The 19,631-nt window shown below is 32.3% G+C and overlaps 2 protein-coding genes across 2 annotated transcripts in view; both read left to right on the top strand.

The window, feature by feature from the left end:
• Positions 1 to 19,631, top strand: part of LOC129944502 (tubulin polymerization-promoting protein homolog) — a 379,947-nt gene that overhangs the window by 208,008 nt on the left and 152,308 nt on the right. The window lies entirely within an intron of this gene.
• LOC129944496 (serine/threonine-protein kinase rio2) lies at positions 12,079 to 13,825 on the top strand. Its single transcript, XM_056053961.1, has 2 exons — positions 12,079 to 12,457; positions 12,532 to 13,825. The coding sequence occupies exons 1-2, from the start codon at positions 12,412 to 12,414 to the stop codon at positions 13,665 to 13,667; spliced, it is 1,182 nt and encodes a 393-aa protein (XP_055909936.1). The 5' UTR covers positions 12,079 to 12,411; the 3' UTR covers positions 13,668 to 13,825.

Raw genomic sequence — 19,631 nt, 5'->3', positions numbered from 1 at the left:
CAGAAACTTGTAGGACCCTGGTGGAATCCTTGCCGCGACGTTACGAAGCAGTAATAAGAGCTAATAGAAATTCAACAAAATATTAATATAATTAAAATATGCGATATTTTTTTTACTAATTTCTTTTATGAAGGATCTTAATTTTGAGTTTGCCAAAATTTGCACCTATTTTTTTTTTCAAGTCTTTCTTGTTTTATTTTGTTATTTTTAAAAAATCAACTATTTTCATGCTTTTCACAAAATTCTTTTTTATTGACAACAATTGATTTTTGAAAAAAAGAGTCGAAATATGAAAAAAAACATTAAAAATTAAAATAATTATAAATAAAAAATCAAATTTGTTCGCTTTTTTCATTTACACCTATTATTTTTTCCACCACTGTATGTATTTAATTCAAACGATATCCAGAAAGTATAATGAATCAACGCAAGAACTGGCACCCTGAAACGTAGAGTCTTGTTCTACTATTCGCTTCGAATTAATGTCTCGATTCAAATGATCGGTCAAATATTGATTTTTAAAATTCTTTGAATAATCCTCTTGTTGAATTTAATTTTTTAATTGAATCAACGCAAGAACTGGCACCCTGAAACGTAGTCTTGTTCTACTATTAGCTTTGAATTAATGTCTCGATTCAAATGATCGGTCAAATATTGATTTTTAAAATTCTTTTAATAATCCTCTTTTTGAATTTAATTTTTTAATTGAATCAACGCAAGAACTGGCAGCCTGAAACCTAGAGTCTTGTTCTACTATTCGCTTCGAATTAATGTCTCGATTCAAATGATCGGTCAAATATTGATTTTTAAAATTCTTTGAATAATCCTCTTGTTGAATTTAATTTTTTAATTGAATCAACGCAAGATAATTAATAATTTTTACATTTTTGAAATAAATTTATTTGAAATCGACAATATGTTTTTAGTAGGTGTTGGAGGAAGTTATCAAATGAAAGGACATGAACCGTGAGGTTATGCACTTGGAATTTTGAAAGAATTCAAGTTCGATTTTTGTTTTTCATTTACATTTTTTCTATTCTTGAACTGAAACAATTCGCAGAATTTAGTCCCCTAAATTGTAGAGGGTTTGCATATGCGAAAGTATCAACCATAGGATGTGCCCATTCAGTATTGGTTCCCATGTAGTAACGGAAAAAGTCTTTGCCAGTATATAAGTATTGTACTCCATTTTGGATCTCAATAATTGGATCTGGAACAGAGGGCCGATTCCAGAAAGCGCGGCGGATCGCATTGAAAGCGAAAATTCAATTTCGACCTTCTTCGCTTTGAGTTAATTTCAAAGCGAACATGGAAGAAAGCAATCCTTCCATTTTCCAGCTTAAATGTCAAATATTTCCAATCCATTTCCATGATATTTTCCAAATTTCCATTTATTTGTCAGCTGTTTCCAAAAATATGACATTTCCTTCCATTAAAACTAATTGTTTTTCTCAGAAAAAATGGTTGTAGTTATATTTTAATATTATTGTTGGTTTCAAGTAAACAAAACTAGTTTCCAACGGACTCCATAAGTGTTTTTTAAATGCAGAAAGAGAAGAAGCAAGAAAAGTAGCTAATTGTTTAAATATTCAAAAAAAACTATTAAGAAGTGGGTCTTCGCCTCATGATGTTCCCCCAAAAGAGTGTGTATTTAATTATCTTTTTTCAGATTGAATTTTTTTTAATGATGTTTGTTCAATAAGGTTTATAAAATTGTTTCGACTATCACGAGAAGCATTTGTGTACGTTTTTGGAGAAATCCAAGATGATTTCCAACAAGAAAACACTACCTCTTTGCCTTCAATACTTAAGCTTGCCGCTACATTGCGATGGTTCGTACCAAAAGAGCGTTGGGCAGGACTACCGAATCGCTATGGCTCAACCAACGGTATCGAAGGTTTTGAGTGTAATTTTGGACATATTGGAGAAGAAACTTTGCCCAAAACACATAACGTTTTCTTTTTTATTTCGTTAAATATTCAACAAACATAAGTAATTGATATCTTTAATTTAATATATTTAAAAAAAAACACAAATAAAACTTATTTTTGTTTACATTTTGTTGCAATCCGCCACTATTACGCCTGTCGCTTCCAAAAACCACATTTTGTTGGAAAGCGAATCGCTTTTGAGAATATAAAAACACAAATCCGCCATTAAAAGCGATTCGCCGCGCTTTCTGGAATCGGCCCTCTGGCCGAAAGAAACAATTCGTCTTCGCTTTAAAGAAGGGGTTTTTAAAGCGTGTTTGCAACTTAAGCACTATTTGTCTGATGTAAGGATCAAACGAGGGTTGGTCGAATCCAATTTACTTGATTGAATGATTTTTTAATAAATTTATTTAAGTTTCTTCAAAATTATATTTTAAAGGGGTTGCGTATCTTAAGTTTTTCAAAAATTTGATTTAGACTTCAATAAAATCAAATGTTTTGAATAATAATAATTTTGTTGATGTTTACAAATCAAATTTTACTTAAAAGTTGAAGCCCTTTAAAAAAAAATACAACTATTTTCGGTTTTTTGGACCATTCGGGAATCTTAGCTACCAATTTTATGAACTTACGTATTTAAATTGTTTCTTTTTTCTTCTTTCAAAGGTTCTGTTTCGAAACTTAAAAGCTTTACATTGTTTTTAAGAAACTACAACATTTCTGATACGCTATTGCCTAAATTTTGAGCATGAGCTAATACAGTTTATAATAAGGAATATTTGACTAGAAACTTGTGTATGGCCCCTATTACGGTTGTCAATTATCAATACGCTAGTTGACATTTTTCAATGAAATTGATGAATTGGTATTATCGTTGTCAGCAATCAAAATTTTTGATAAATTGTGAACGCTCTTCAGAAATTGTATGGTTGTCAAAATATTTGTTGATTATCAAATTTTCAGTCAATCACAAATTCCTTGTTGATAAAATATTTTACGAATCGCGAAAGCCAAAAGCATGTCTACTATTGAACTATTTTTCGGTGAAAATGAAATTGAAGAAGAAAATACTTTGAAACAAGCAATGGTTCGAAGAAAACTACGCGATGCCTTAAATCCGATGGATTTGACTGAACATATGCATGTAGATAAAAGATCGTTTTTAGTTACATTACAAATGAAAAATGAAAATGAGTGGCTTTGAATAAACACCCTTAGCGAAGTTTGGGTTCTCTTCCATCCGTTCTACCAATCTGGCGAGCTGATTTTTGTTACTTACAATTTTAATCCTACGTAAAGAAAACACTAAAATGGAATAGCACCATTAATTTATTGCAAACTACTTACATTTTTAATCCAAATCAACCAAAACAAAACAATTTCGTCACACGAAACAAAAGCAGTCCGTTGAAAAATTGTAAATAAAACGTCAAAAGTTAATAGGCACTATTCACAATAGATTTTTGATCTTTGTTCACAATGGACCAAAAAATGATCAACTCGCGTTCATAATACCAATGTATCAATTAATTGACACCATTTTTTAATTTTCAATTAATTGATCTTTGACAACCATAATAAGGCTGTATATCTTTCTATTATAACTCTTAACATTTTATAAACTTTCTCACAAAATATTCTGTCTCCGTAAGTCATAAAGGTCGTGAAATCCGTTTTCTATTTTTAAATTTGAATCTCTTATTTTGACCTGGTAAAGTAAATATGTATGTAAAATACGGTTCTTAATTTCTAGTTCTTACTTGACAATTAAATTTAAAATTATAATTATTTTTCCAAAAAACATCAAACAAATGTTTCCTTTTAAATTATTTTGTGTATGTGTTTTGAAATGTTTAAGCTTAAGAAGAAACTACAAATAATTGTAAACCTTATTTATTTTACCATCAGTATGAATAACACCATTTTATCCAGCACTATTTTGACACAAAACACGTTAATTAACACCGAACACTGGAATGAATTTACAATAACAAAAAATAATAATACCTAATCGCAAAAAAAAATCACAAACTTCACATTAAATTATGAACAATCACAATGCAAATAAAAAAAATATTAACTATCATCAATGTTTTTAGAAGAGATTTTATACCAACATTTATTTGTTCAATTTAAAAAAAAAAAAAAATTAAAATAAAAAAAAAGAATAAAACGAATTTTTATACAAATATTTTTTTATTAAAAACAAAAACGAAAAACTGAATATTTTAAGAAAGATAAATTAGAACACTTCTTCTTTCATTATAAATAAATTTTCCATTCAAGCGTTCGTTTAAAATGTTTGTATTTTAACAACAAAACAAAAATATCTTTGAACATAATGCTCAACCTGCTTTCGCAGTTCAACTTATTTCATTTTAAATACAAAAAATATCTGTAGAAAACCTCTTTGGGAAAATCTATCATTGAAAAAGGTTTAAAAATGTATAAAAAAAAATAAATGTTCAAGTGCCAAATTTAAGCTTTTTAATAAAAAACAAAAACATAATAAGCAAACAAAAAACATAAACAAACAATATTTTGCAAATGATTACCTGTTATGCACTTTAATTTGTGTCTTGTAGAAATTTAAGGCTAAGTGTAAAAATTGAAAAATTAAAATAATATCAATAAAATAAATGATAAACAATAAAATATTTTCGCAAATACACTCCGCAATTGCAAAATAAAAATGACATCTAAAAACATCTAATAAAATGCTCAAAACATAATAAAGTTAATTTTTTTATTTGGAGACATAATAAATTCGTTCAATTCTTTTTAACTGTCATGCAGTTCTAAAAGCTTAAGTGCTTAATTCTTTGGGTGCTATGTTTCTTTTTACATCATGGTATATTTTGACAGTGACATCTGTTCCGCATTTAAAATCTTGACCAAAAGTCAGCTCCGCGGAACGAAATGGCTGCGTTCAATCTCAGACAGATAGGGTATCCAGATACATACCTTTTTGTCAGTGTTTTACGTGTAAAATAACAGCTGATCAAAAACAGCTGAGATGTCAAAAAAGGTATCCAAAAATTTCTGGGATACGTAGGTATCTGACAGAACAGCTGACTCAACACATGGTTGAATTTCAAGAAACTTGAAAATTAATTTCAGTTTTTGTATTTGTTGGTAAGCAAAAAGATACAAAATGTTAGTTAAAAATCCTCGTTTCTGTTAGGATAGTTTTCTGTTAAACGTAAATCGTTTAAAACCGGAGATTTCGCGAGTAAATTATTGATCGTAAGCTGTTTTTATTTTTTGACAGCTATCTTAATACAGCTATTGAACTCGTTCAACAAGTTAACTAAAAATCCAATTATCCAAGATACCCAATCCAACACGAGATCAAACGCAGCCAATGAGTCGCAACTCACGTTACATTGTTGCATATAATTACTAGACTAGTCAGGCAAGTTTATAATAACTGATTGGCAAGCTGCCAACAAAATTCCTTCCAATGAAGGAAATTTTAATGGAAAGTTGACTGGAAAGTAAGGCAAAAGTAATACATAAGACTATATAATACCCGAAGTTGATTTTAATAAACTATTCCACGCTGCCATCACAAGCAGACAGGAATGGATAGATAATATACCATACTCCAGTGAGTCGTCAATAGCTATCTATTCTAATGGCTCTAAAATGGATACTGGTGTAGGGGCAGGCTTCTATTCTGAATCTCTCAAGTTAACCGGCTCGCTTAGGCTTCCAAACTAGAGTAACGTATTCCAAGCGGAAGTCCTGGCAGTGACAACATCTGCTAAAAAAGTATTAATGATGGCGATGTCACGAGCTGATATCAGCTTTTACATGGATAGCCAAGCGGCAATAAAAGTGATTACTGCAACTGAGGTAAAATCTTGTTTCAAGCTACCGCGAATATCTTAAGGTTCTTGGCGCACAGCACGACATTAGACTCTGCTGGGTCCCAGGCCACAGCGATATACTTGGCAACGAGAAAGCCGATGAATTAGCAAGATTGGGGTCAATGCTTGATGTAAGTCAAGCTCAGCTAGCTAGCACCCCTACCTGTTATTTAAAACAGGAAATCTCAGAAAGAATAACTATCAAGGCCGATAAAGGTGAAACCTTCTTGACACCTGCGGCACTATAAGAAAGATCTGGCCCTGCTTTAACAAGCAAAGATCGGAAATAATTATGCAGCTACACAAGGGATCACTTCGATCTCTTCTAAGCACTGGATGTAATCTGTTAGGTTGTCATATGAAAAAGTTGAGAATAAGTTCAGATGGTCTATGCAGAGGATGCGGTGACGAGGAGGTGCATGAAGACACTCCGCACTTTCTGTGTCACTTTCCCACACTCTGCCATCAAAGGAAGAAACTGCTTGGCAACTATTTCTTCGGGGATTTAGAAAAACTCTCTAGTAGGCCAGGTACTAACATTCTGAACTTCGTCAAAGCCTCTAAATGGCTTGACTAACTGAAGAAATAGGTTTTTCTTATTAGCTTGAGTAGCAATACTCACGGGCATCACAATTGATCTGCATTGATATAAGTGTGACGGTAAAGACATCAACTGTCAGCCCCTTAACCTAACCTAACCTAATTAAAAAAAATCGCCCTTATTCAGGTCAAGTCTACTGAACCTGACCATTGAAATCTCCACACTTTAAATTACTCAATTACTTAAAAATTTAACTGGATTACTAATGGAATGTAGTTGAAAAGCTTCAATTTCTTGCAATTCATTACACAAAGTTCGAATAAAATATTTTTAACTTCCCATAGGAAGTTATTGTAATGGGTCCGATCTGTCAAATTGAAAATTTTGACATTTCTCGACGTTTCAAGGTCCCTAGAGTCGAAATAAAAGATTTTTAGAAAGATGTCTGTGCGTGCGTGTGTACGTACGTTTGTACGTCCGTACGTCCGTACGTTCGTGACGTTTTTTTCGTTGTCCATAGCTCAAGAACCAGAAGAGATATCGACTTCAAATAAATTTTGTTATACAGATAATAAAGCAGAAAGATGCAGAAAGGGCTCTCAAGAAAATTGCGTGGGTGGTTTTTTTACCATAGCAGTTTGAAAAAAAGGTGAAAATTTTAGTTAACCCTAAATATCTTACGAACCAAAAACGCTAGAGACTTGAATTAAATTGTATATAATATATTGTAACATGATACCAAACAGGTATATTTTTTGAAAAAAAATCAATATAACGGTATTTTTTAAAAATCAATAAAACTGAAAAAAAAATTTGTCACCTCCAAAATTTTACGATTGAAATATGATTTCATCTCTAAAACAATTTTGTGCAACGAAGAATAATGTTTTTGACATCTGATAAAATTTTGAGAAAAATCTAATTGACAGTTTTTTTTATAAAAAATAAAAATCTAAAAAAAACATTACTCAAAGTTCGTAAAAATTGAATATCGATTCAAATATCTTTTCAAAAACTTGAAATTTAGGCTTCAAGCTTATTTTATCTTATAAGAAATATTGTTTTTAACATTTCGAAAAATTTTGAGAAAAATCGAATTGACAGTTTTTTTACAAAAAATAAAAATCTAAAAAAAAAATGTATAAAAGTTGCTAAAAATTGATTTTCGACTCGAATATTTTTTCAAAACTTTGAGATATTGGCTTTAATTTACTTTTATCTTTCAAAAAATCTTGTTGTCAACATACAATTAAAGGTTGAAAAAAATCGAATTAACAGTTTTTTTACAAAAAATAAAAACCTAAAAAAAGAATTATGAAAGTTGATAAAAATTGATTTTCGACTCGAATATTTTTTCAAAACTTTGAGATATTGGCTTTAATTTACTTTTATCTTTCAAAAAATCTTGTTGTCAACATTCAGTTATAATTTGAAAAAAAATCAAATTGACAGTTTTTTTACAAAAAATTAAAAACCTAAAAAAATTTATAAAAGTTGGTAAAAATTGATTTTCGACTCAAATATCTTTTCAAAAATTTTAAATATTGGCTTCAAAGTAATTTTATCTCATAAAAAATATTGTTTTCAACATTTGGTAAAATTTTTAAAAAATCGAATTGACAGCTTTTCAAAACTTAAAAATATTGGCTTGAAATTTATTTTATTTCACAGAAAATATTGTTTTCGATATTGAGTAATTTTTATATAAAAATCCAACAGTCAGTTTTTTCATAAAAAATAAAATCTACAAAAAATAGTACGCAAATTTGGTAAAAATTGATACGAGTACATATAGACAAACTTTTAAGCAAGACAAATTGACAGACGGGATGGGAAGTTATCAGTGTGGGTCGCATCCCAGCCTCTTTTTTTCGGTTACATTTTACGCGAAATTACAAACAAATTTGCGTGTATAAAATGTCCCCATAAATTATTAGAATCTTCAAAAACTGGAACCTTGAATAAATACGAACATTTTTCAGTGAAAGAGGTTTTGTAACACACCGATATTAATCAAATGGCTGCCATGGTTACGGTTGCAGCGTTATATCATTTTCATAAAGTTTTCCATAACCAATTTCCTCTGCACAAATTTTGTCTTTAAGGTTGAATGGGTTGTTGAACATTGCCAAATAGCTTATCTTTCACGTGGCCCCAAATAAAATAATCGAGATGTGTTATAAGATTTCAGTAGCCAGTTTTTACCGTCTAAAACAAAGATTTACTGATTGGTGTAGCGTACTATTTTCCTAAGTGACATAAACTTGTCAAGTGTCAAAATACGACAGCATCAAATGCGAATTTTTTTTTTCAAATGCTAACATCCCCCACTCTTTCCAATACACAAAAAGGGCCCCTTAGACATCGCTGAAATTTACCGACTTATATCGTCTTTGAATTTGATAAAAAATATACTGCGGTATACTAGTAGAGAGACTTGTTTAATAACTCAATGTTGAAAGTTTTTTAAAAATGCTGGCATCAGTCATTAATATAATTTAACCTCGTATCTATCAAACCTATCAAAATGGGTCGAAAAGAAAAACATTCTGTCGAATCTAGCCGGATTTAGAAAAAACGTTTCAACAATAGACCAGATCTTCACTTTTTCATCAATCATAAAAGTAAGGAACAAAAAAGTGTATTCTTTCTTTGTGGACTTCAAAGCGGCTTTTGACCTTGTTAACAGAAGCGCGCTCTCCTATAAGCTCTCAAAATTGGGTATATCTTCGAGGTTTTTGAAAGTAGTTAAAGCGTACATCGCTGGAACTATTTCAGCAGTCTGGAATGGGAAGATATTTTCAGAAACATATACCGGAGTAAAACAAGGTTGTCCACTCAGTGCCTTGTTGTTTTCGCTGTTCATAAATGACATAGAGGAATCCTTACCTGCAGGAATACGAATATCTGATTCTGTTATAAATGTGCTACTGTATGCTGATGACCTTGTCCTGTTGTCGGAATCTCCAGAAAACCTGCAGTTAATGATAAATCGCTTAATGATCTTCTAACGATTCTCACCTTAAAACCTAAGCGGAAATAGATGGTACTTTAATGGAAATCTTTTAAAAATATCCAAAGAAATTAAATATTTAGGTGTAAAGCTAAATACAACCATAAATTTCGACAAACACCTTATGGAGAAAGCCAGCACCTCTCAAAGCTTGTTGAATTTATCATGGAAAAATGTTTTTTTCAAACGACAGAATAATCCTTTCAGCCAAATATAAAATATTTGATGCCTTTGTGAAATCAACTCTCTGCTACGCTTCTCAGCTCTGGGGTGCAGATGAGTATGAAGGTTTAAAAAAAAATTTAAAGGAATTTTTTGAGAAATCTCTTCAACTTACCGCAAAATACACCGATTTATGCAATGTATTTTGAAACCGGAATACCGAAACTTCTCACGAACACACTCAAGGCGCAGGCTGATTACATTATTTAAACTTGTACTTACCAGGAAAATAGAGTGTCGAAAAAAATGATGTTGTAAGTTTTGAGTAATAAAGATTGGTGGATGAAAAAATGACAAGATATCGGTTATACTTGCGAAGAAATACTGTACATAGATTGCAGCAATTAAAACAACTTAAAGGAGCAACTTTACAGGATTATACAGAAGAATGAAGAATTCTTTATTAATAAAGCTCGCGAATCAGATAGTAGAGTACTATACTCTCAGCTCAACTTTAACCTAAACTAACGAAAATTTGCTAGCCAGGCTGACAGCTTTGTGGTCCACAGTGGTTGTGTTCGTCATGTTTCATTTTAATAGCAATTTTGTGATGGGTTCGTTGTACGGCATCAATATGGGATGTTTGGCATCAAATGAGATTGATGCGGCCTCTAGTCTGCCTCCAACTCTTAGAATAACCCTTTCGTCTAAAAATGGAGCCAGGGTAATCAATGCGCTGGATTTGCATACTCCTCTGTGACCTTTAAGATCTTGTATTTAATTTGTAAATTCAGAAGATTGTATTTGCTTTACGATGACCAAAAGTGATTCATTGAGTTCCTTAAGTGATAATGCTGTTTGTTCTACTGGATTTATGTCCATTTTTCCTAGCTCTATTGGTGAACCGGAGAACATAGCCCATTGTACGTTGCAGAAAGTTGAAAGAATATCGGTGTTTTATCTGGTAATTTTAGTATTTTGTTGTAGTGCTACTGCCACTGTGTGTTTTCTTTTCCGTTCTAGATCGGAGGGTATTTCTAGCTTCCTTACGAATGGCTGCTTGTGAGTTTGGCTCCTAGGAAGGTTCTGTTGTTTTACCGGAGCAATTCTTGACTTCGCACAGAGTGTACACGAAGATACACAGCTGCACCATATGCTTGTTCTGATGCGTCAACAAAGGTGTGCATTTGTACGGATGTTGGATTCTATTGATTAGAAATGTGTCTGGGAACCCTTGCCTGATTGAGTGTTGACATGTTGTCCCTGAATATTATCCATTCATCCTTAAGATGTTGTGGTAGTTTGTCATCCCAAGACAGTTTTAGATGCCAAAGCTGTTGACTGAAGATTTTGGCCACCGCGTTCGTTCGTTGCATCCAATTCAGAATGAAATACAGTCAGCATTATTGTTGTTTATGTTGTTTAACACCAAGATTGAAAATACCGTTTTTTGAATTTATATAAAATATGCATCCTAAATATGTACTTCTTTAGATTTCAGTTAAAGTTAAAAAAAATTGAACCTTACTTGAAAAATTAAATGTTTTTCGATTTTTTTTTTAAATAAAGTGTCATCTGTGCAATAGCAGACTTTTTAAAATAAAACCTCTTACTGGAAAACCCTTTATGACGACCAAAGAGATGTGTTCCGACCGTATAGGCATACTTTCAGGATGAACTTCTAGACAAATATTCAAATGCGAATTTTTATTCCAAAAATTTCTGTTCAGGTTACATACTTTAGGCAAAATTACTCCTGCTTTAGAAAGACATATTTTGAATGTCATTCAATTAATCTGTGAATAGTACTAATGACCTTGAAGCCATAAAAACTTTTTTTGTGTATTCTCTGTTTTCCAGCATAAACTCTTGAAAAAAAACTTTCGTACCATAACCTTCTGAATACCTTTTCAATATTAAAGCCCAAAAATGCATGTCACCACACAATAAATGACCTAGAAGAAGTCTACCTTACAAGGATAACAAAAAAACAAGGGACAATAAAGAGCCCTTGATATAAAAAATATAAAACCAAAGAAAAACCCTTAAACTTTCATCGATTTGCAAGCAATTGAATTCTTTTTTGTCTGATTAATTCATCGTATAAAAACCAATTTTTATTACATTTGCATGTTTGTGTCAATTTAATGGAGAATGCGGATTAACTAAAGAGTTATAGGCAACCCGCACCTTCACCTCAAGCTTATCGTGTTACATTCTTCGACATGTCAAACATTTCTTTTAATCTAAGTCTCATAAAACCCGTGGCAAAACATATGTCTCCTAGTTCTAAACAGCGCAAGAAATAATGTTTTGTACAAGCTTTTTAGTTAACGTCGTCGACCACGATAAGTCGTCTTCAATCTATCTTTGCGTGTTCCTATCAACAGTCAACACTCATCTAAAAAAGCTGAAGCCTAAGCCTATATATATGTATGTATGTAGATATATTAGGGAAAGATTCGTCACCACGTCAACCGACCTATTAATCGATCCAACTTTTTCTTAATCCACTTAGTTACCTAGGTGCGTTTGCCGTTTACCATTTACCCAATGCCTCCGTTTTTGATGGTTGAAAATCAAGCTTCAAGCTGTTTAGCTTCTAGTCGATGCATCCTCAATTTCACTCGTAGTCTGTTGTATTCAGAAAGTCGTATATCAGAAGTAAACTTCTCCAAAACTTCAACTTGTTTGTAAATATATATTATTGCTTGCTTTTTGACTGTCGTGCAATGGGGCATCGTAAATAGGTTCCATGGCATTCGTCAAAGCTGATGAGGGTATTGGAATCCTGAGAAGCTAAAAATAGCTAAGGATTTATATTACTTTTTCTTTGTACTCGTATATACTTGAAACAAAAAATCGTTAAAGAAAAAAGTCAACGTTACAAAAATGTTCGAACACGATTGCGATACAGACGAGGACTGTGAAGTGTACTGTAAGTTTGTGCTTTTCCATCATCAGTCTAGGCGTAGTTCAGAGAGTTATAAAATCAAATATTTTTTTCCTTAGTCCTTAAACCAGTAAACGAATACAACATTGTGGATAAGATCAAAGAAGCCAACAAGGAGCTCTTCGATGATGGAGAGGATTCCATTGATACACCAGACGAACAAAGGAGAAAAGTTAAATTCCACCCGAACCTCGAGCAGTATGAAGGTGAACCAAGTGCTGGAGAAGACGATGCAGCAGGAGAAGAGCACGATTTAAAATGTCCTAGTATGGCGACTCTAAATGAGGAGGAGGATGACGTTGGGAGTGTTTCGAACAATGAAGAAGATACAAGTCCAAGAACTATAACGACCATGGAAGAATGTGCCGAAATGCTGGCACTTGAAGTCCAGAAAAAAATTGAAGCTATTGAAATCAAAATGGCGGAATCTGAAAATGACCACGACGATGACGAAGAAGAAGAAGATGTTGATGAAATAAGTGAAGAAATCGTGGTTATGGACATGGAAACTGGGAAAAAATTGGAAGAAGACACCAAAGAGATAAACTCTATCAAAGAAAACGTACGATCTGAGCTCATCAAACAGATGTCGATGTCAAAAGACGTGGATTCCGATGACGAGGTCCCCGACGAACAGGAGGAGGGAGATGACAATCTTTCAATTATAGTCGCATCATATCTTCCTTCAGATGCCCAACAAGCGGCATTAGATGAATCCGACAATTCATCGATACCAAAAACGCATTCTTTCAAAAGGAATTTCTCATTTCGTCGCAAGAATTCAGGAAGACGAAACAAATGTCATTCACCAGACATAACAAACTTAAAACTCAATTACAAAACTTGCTGTGAGTACCGGAATTCCGATTGTGCTAAGCTGCCCAAGTACACCGGGTACATGTCTGAATATGGACTTAGTCGAGATCAATTGGAGAAACGTGAACAATCTTTGCAAAGCAAGCACAAGGTCATAGTGGAGAAGAATCTTAAAGCAACCGAAGCTGATGTCCAAAAGATGCAAGACAATGAGAGGGCTTTTACAACTTGGCTTAAGAACAAAATGAGGTTTCCAATAAATCGGACAAAGAATATGTTCGATGTGAAAAAGACGAATAATATGAATAGTGGCAACAATAGAGGAGGAGTTTTTAGACCAAAATTATGTGGCAGTAACAAAAATGGTGGAGTTTTGTAAAAAAAAAGTTGACGAAAGTGAATTTGAATATGGTAATTTGATCTTGCATATTTTAAAGAATGAATAAATAAAACATGGAAATATTGAGTAAATGTTTGATATTTCAATGTTGGAAGTTTTTCAAAAACACTGGCGTCACTAACACTTATCGAAACAAAATTGAAAACACATTTTTTTAAATTTAAAAAATAAATTATGCGTCCTAAATACTTCTAAATTCTTGTTTAGATTTCAAATAAATTTTAAATAAAAACAAATTAAAAGAAAATGTTCCCCATATTCCACCACACTCCATTGGTAGGTTTCTAAAACGGAAAAGTTTTTTTTTCGAAAAAAAGAGTAAAATTATTGAAGATGTCGTTTTACGAATTTTTCAAATTAAAGTTCATATTTTTAAACATAACCGACATAAAATTTCATAACAATTGCACTCTTTGCTGGTGTTTTTTTTTTCAAATTTGTAATAAAACAATGGTTGCTCATATCTTCGGGATAGGTAAACAATTTACCAAATTCTGTTCATAGCCAAAGAAAATACTTATTTATAAGGATAACAATTTCTCTTATAGTTATCAAGCGGAAGGTCCTTTTTGGGTTCGATGATTTCCACGTACAACACAAACTAAACTTGGAATCTAACTTTTTTTTAAAATTAACAATTTATTCTTAAGCGGTATGTATGTTGTGTTTTAACTGAAATTTAAGAAATATCTTGGTTGTCTGCAACATTTTTAAAATGGCTGATGTGATAGACAAATTAAAGGACATCTTAATCTTTTAGTAACGTTTTGTTTTCTTTGTGCTGCAGATAAAATGATCAGTTTTAAAAGTTATTATATCACAATATTGCTTATATGAATTTACTTCTCATTTTAAATTAGGGTGAAAAGAAACCTAAGGATTACCCAGACGCAAAGTTAACTCATCTGATACTTTTTTTACATAAGAGCCTTTTGTACTCTTTGTTTCTATCCTAGATAGGGCAAAATAACTCTGTCGTTAGGACATTGTTTTCGGTAACTTTTAAAAAAGCTATTCCAATTTTCGAATAGTATATCCTGATCTAGCTTTTTATTAAGTTGATATTTTTTTCTATCCGATGGCAATCTTCAAAAGACACGGAGTAGAGTACTAAAACCAACAGTTATGGCTGAAACACAAACGTGCTTCAGCTTCGTCTGCGTTACGTAGGGCCTGCTTCTAGATTGCTTTGAATGACACTTCCAATATGGCATTTCTAAAATGGCACTCCTGTTTTAGCAGCTGTTGTTTTTTCTCAAAATAAAAAAATATGAGTTTTGAAATCAAAAAAATTAAATTCATCGCGGAAGTAGCTTACACAGCCTATAATAATAACCAATGGGAAACCCTTCAAAGCAAATGTATTTTGTTTGTTGACTTTTTACAGCTGTTGAGCTGTCAGACAAAGCAAATGTTCACCAAATTTGAACTAGAGCTTCTGTTTGGAGTCACATTACGTTCTTTTCATTACGATTGTCAAAAAAAACGTGAGGTCGAAGCTTCATTGGCTGCGTTTAATCTCGTGTTGGATAGGGTATCATGGATAGGTGTATTTTTAGATACCTTATGGAACGAGTTGGATAGCTGTCAAAAAAAAAACACTTTTAGCTGTTCACAAAAAGCAAAGAAACATTTAAGCTTCGAAGTCAAAATTTTTGTAAGATAAAACATTTAATGGATAATTCAACTGATTCGTCGGACGATGATGAATTGATTGCTGCGTAACAATTTAATAAATAAGAGATAACCTGTAATCTATGTTAAATTTCCTCTTAGCTCAATTGGAATTCTATAAGATTAATAATTTACTTGCGAAATCTAAGGTTTTAAAAGATTTACGTTCACAGAAAACTATCCTAACAGACCCCAGGAATATTATATAGTTACAATACCTAGATATAGTTTGAAAGAATTTCGATCTCATTTCCGAATAAAGAGTTCCTTTGCGATAAGATTTTGAGTTGGTTTGTTCACAGTAGATAAAGTTTTAGCTTAATGGTGGAACCAAGGCAAGAACTTTTGTTGCATGATATATCCGTTTGGTTATCCAACGCTTCTTTAAAAACCATTCAAGGGGTACCATCAACTAGAATAGCCAATAAAATGTGAGCAAACTAGTCTTGATATTTATAATGAATTGCTTATCAACGATTTCAAATTATTAGGATCTCTTTCACAAAGTGCAGTAAAATAAAAGAACTTGGAAAAAAACTGTTGTTTTTTGTTTGGATCTTCGGTAACAAAAAAAGTTTCTTATCAGCTGGAGATAGGTTCAATTTAGCTAAGATTTCTGCTCATTTTGCATTCAGCGAAATTCTCCAAGTGGTATGTTCATCGTCTATTATGTACAGACCATAGTCAAATACAACTTCAACTAACATTTTGTATCTTTTTGTTTACCAACAAATACAAAAGCTGAATTCAATTTTTAATTTCTGTCAGATACCTAAATACCTCAGAAATTCTTGGATACCTTTTTTGACATCTCAGCTGTTTTTGATCAGCTGTTATTTTACACCTAAAACACTAACAAATAGGTATCCGGATACCCTATCTGTCTGAGATTGAACGCAGCCATTATGATAGCATGCATTGAATTCCTATGGCTGAACTCGTAAACGTCAGGCGAAGCCAAAGCCGACGCGTGTTGTGTTTCAGCCATTAAGAACGACCAATCTATGATAGATCGACAAATTAATTGTTCTTTCTTAGTTCATTATTCACTTTATTAGATATTTATAGTTGTACTTTTCCATAGCTTGTGAGGCTTAGTTCTTCTAAACAAGACACTCCATATTACATATATAGTGTCTTTGCTTCTAAACCTTCTAACATTGGGTAAGTTCAAAAATGCAACTAGTTGCACAAGTCACGCCGAAAAAAATGCATGCAATGCATTTATGAACAGAAAAACTACTGCAAGAACGAGGCAGATATACACATAGTCCAAAAAGTCTCCAGCTGGTATGTTTTGAAATTTGTCTTAAAATATATATCAACATTTTTTGTAAAGTATGAGGAATGAAAAAAAAAATAATTTTTTAACAAAATATGAAGAATTTTATTTTAAAAACTTATAATAACAAAAATCCACAGTAGAAAAAAATAAAAATAAGGAACAAATAAGTCTCCGTATAGTCATTTTTTTATTACTTTTCGATGAAAAAAAATCACAAAAATCACTTCGCTCAAGGAAAAAATATTTAGTAGGGCCTCCTTTGTTCTGGATAATTTTCCCCAATCTGTTTCTCATCGAATAGACAAGCTTGGCGGTCGTATCTGGAGAAATTTGTTTCCATTCGTCTAGTAGGAACATTTTGAGGTCATTCTTGTTGGCGATGGCGACTGTATGCTGACGAATCTTTTTTTCTAGGTGATCCCACAGGTGCTCAATAGGATTGAGATCCGGAGACTGAGCGGGGTGTTTCACTTGCGTACTAACATTGGACAGTAACCATTTCCTTACCACCTTGACCGTGTGTTTCATTGTCCTGTTGAAAATTAAAGTTGCTGATAAGACCCAATTTTTGGGCACTTGAATGTAGGTTTTTTTTAAGATTATTTAAGTTCCAAAATTTAATCATTGTATTTTCTATGAAAACGAGGTTTCCAACGCCGGAACATGCCATACCAACCCACACCATTACATTGCCGCCGCCGTGCTTCACAGTAGATATAAAATGTTTTGGGTTCAACGCAGTGTTATGCTTTCTCATTACCATACGGCGTCCATCTGAACCAAAGATGTTAAATTTACTTTCGTCAGTAAATATAACCTGTTCCCAAAACGTATTTTCTTTCCCTAGATGTGAGACTGCATCTTCCAGTCTAGCTTTTTTTATAAGCCTTTCAAATGAATGGCTTCTTCCGGCACACTCTACCAATTAAACCATTTCTGATTAAAAGGTTTGTAATTGTTTGGGGTGAAACATCAATTCCATCACTAGTTTTTAACTTGCCTGCTAAAACTGGGGCACTCTGCTTGGGATCCTCTACTATACTCCTCAACAATATTCTCTCTGTACGATGATTAATATTTTTTGGACGGCCTGATCTTGATTGGTTTGCGATTGTTTTCGTTTTTTTATAATTGTGCAATAAATATTGGATTGAAGATCGTGGTCTTTTGAATTTTATTATTTTTATTTTAGAATTTTCACCCAAAGATGTTCCCTCATTTCTCGAATCAATTATGATTTGTTTGGTGGCCAAAGGCAGTTGTTTATTTTTAGTTGCAATTTTCACTTCCTTGAGTGAAAAGGAATAGAAATAGTATTTAAAATACAAAAACTTACTTAAAAAAAAATAATAAAAAAGTGATCAAGAACCTTTCAACGCCAATTATAACAAGATAATAAGATCTGAACGGAAACTTTTCTGTTGTTGTTTTGCATTATAAAATTTTAATTTAATTTTGTTTAAAAGTGAGAGAAGAACATGTGATATCATCAGTGCTCCCACTTCAGCTTTATTATTGGACATTTCTATTTGTTCTGCAGTCATGGAACAAAAATTATCTCCTGTACGGACTGTGTGTACAATATCCAAAACCAGTTTATTAATGGGCAGGTTCAGGCGACATAAGGGACTTGAAAGTAAGGCAAGTTTCTAGTATCTGATTGGACAGCTGCCAAAAAAATGCCTCCAATTAAGGCAATTTTATTGGAAAGTTGTCTGGAAAGTAAGTCAAGAAAAATCTCCCTAACTATCAAGTCAAGTCAACTTATTTCAAAATGACAACTGATAATGTTCCTTCATTCGAGTGAAAGCTAAGCTTTACTACTCTATAATTTATTTATTTTCTGCACAACTTTATTTAATGTTTTCTGCAAAAGGGTTCCTTCTGAATTAAAAAAAAAAAAAATAAGTATTATTTCTTTACAATACACAAGACTAATCGGAATCGACTTGTATGTTGTCAGAGGAGTGTTTTTTAGACAATAATGTGTTTGGTAGTCCTTGTACTATGAACTTAAAGTAAAAATTTGTGAAGTAAAGTTCCGAATTTGAAATTCATGACACTTGGAAAGCTAACTATTGTCCCTTATGTTGCTTGAACCTGCCCAATGTCATCAAAGTAGGCGTCTTTAAAAAAAGAAAGACAGAAATAACTTACTAATAAGAAAAACATTTTATTTTTGCCAAAAATGTAATAAGCATTCAATGATTTTACTTACTCATCTTATTCGGACATTTTCCTGCAGACCGGCAATAGGTTGTCAGTTTGTTTTTTTGAATAGTATATTTTAATTTATAACGGTCTCCATTTCGGAGTTTGTATGACCTTGCAGTCGCGGAATATATGACACAACGTGTTTTTTGGCATTTTAAAAACGTCATGTAACAAGGGGCATTTATTATTAAGCTAAGGACTTTGTATTGGAATTTTTGGATAAGTTCAGCAATTGTTTTTTTTTGGGTAAATTCACAAACGTCAAATTTGTTGGTACTGATTAGGCATCATTGCTTTTTTGCGATGCTGATCGTTGCTTAGCCGATTACGATCCGATGCTGATGAGCAAAAAGTTTTACGTTATAAAACAACTTTTGCTTTATGATGGATATAATACTAATAAAAACTCTCAATGTAATTAAAATCTGGAGCCACATATTTTATCTCCTCTCAAACTTTTCTCCACAATACTGACTTTGGTTTTCTGCCGGCAATAAATTCGCCTTCTTATTTTAATCTGGTTTCTATTAATAGTTTAATTTGTGCACTGGTAAAATAATCCCTGAAATTCATCAAATTTATTAATTTATAAACAATTTAGAATTTGATTAAATACTTTTCATTGTCTTCCTCCACCATTGTTGATCCAAATCGCGTCCGCATTAACAACTTATTAAGAAAATTCTTGACGTTTTGTTGTCTTTATATTTGCGCATCAGTTTATCGAACTTTTTAATAATGAACAATTGACATTATAAGTAATGCCAATT

The sequence above is a fragment of the Eupeodes corollae genome, chromosome 2, assembly GCF_945859685.1.
Source record: "Eupeodes corollae chromosome 2, idEupCoro1.1, whole genome shotgun sequence".
NCBI classification, from domain to species: Eukaryota; Metazoa; Arthropoda; class Insecta; order Diptera; family Syrphidae; genus Eupeodes; species Eupeodes corollae.
Note: the sequence above shows the minus strand (reverse complement) of the source record. Positions and strands in the feature narration are given on the sequence as shown.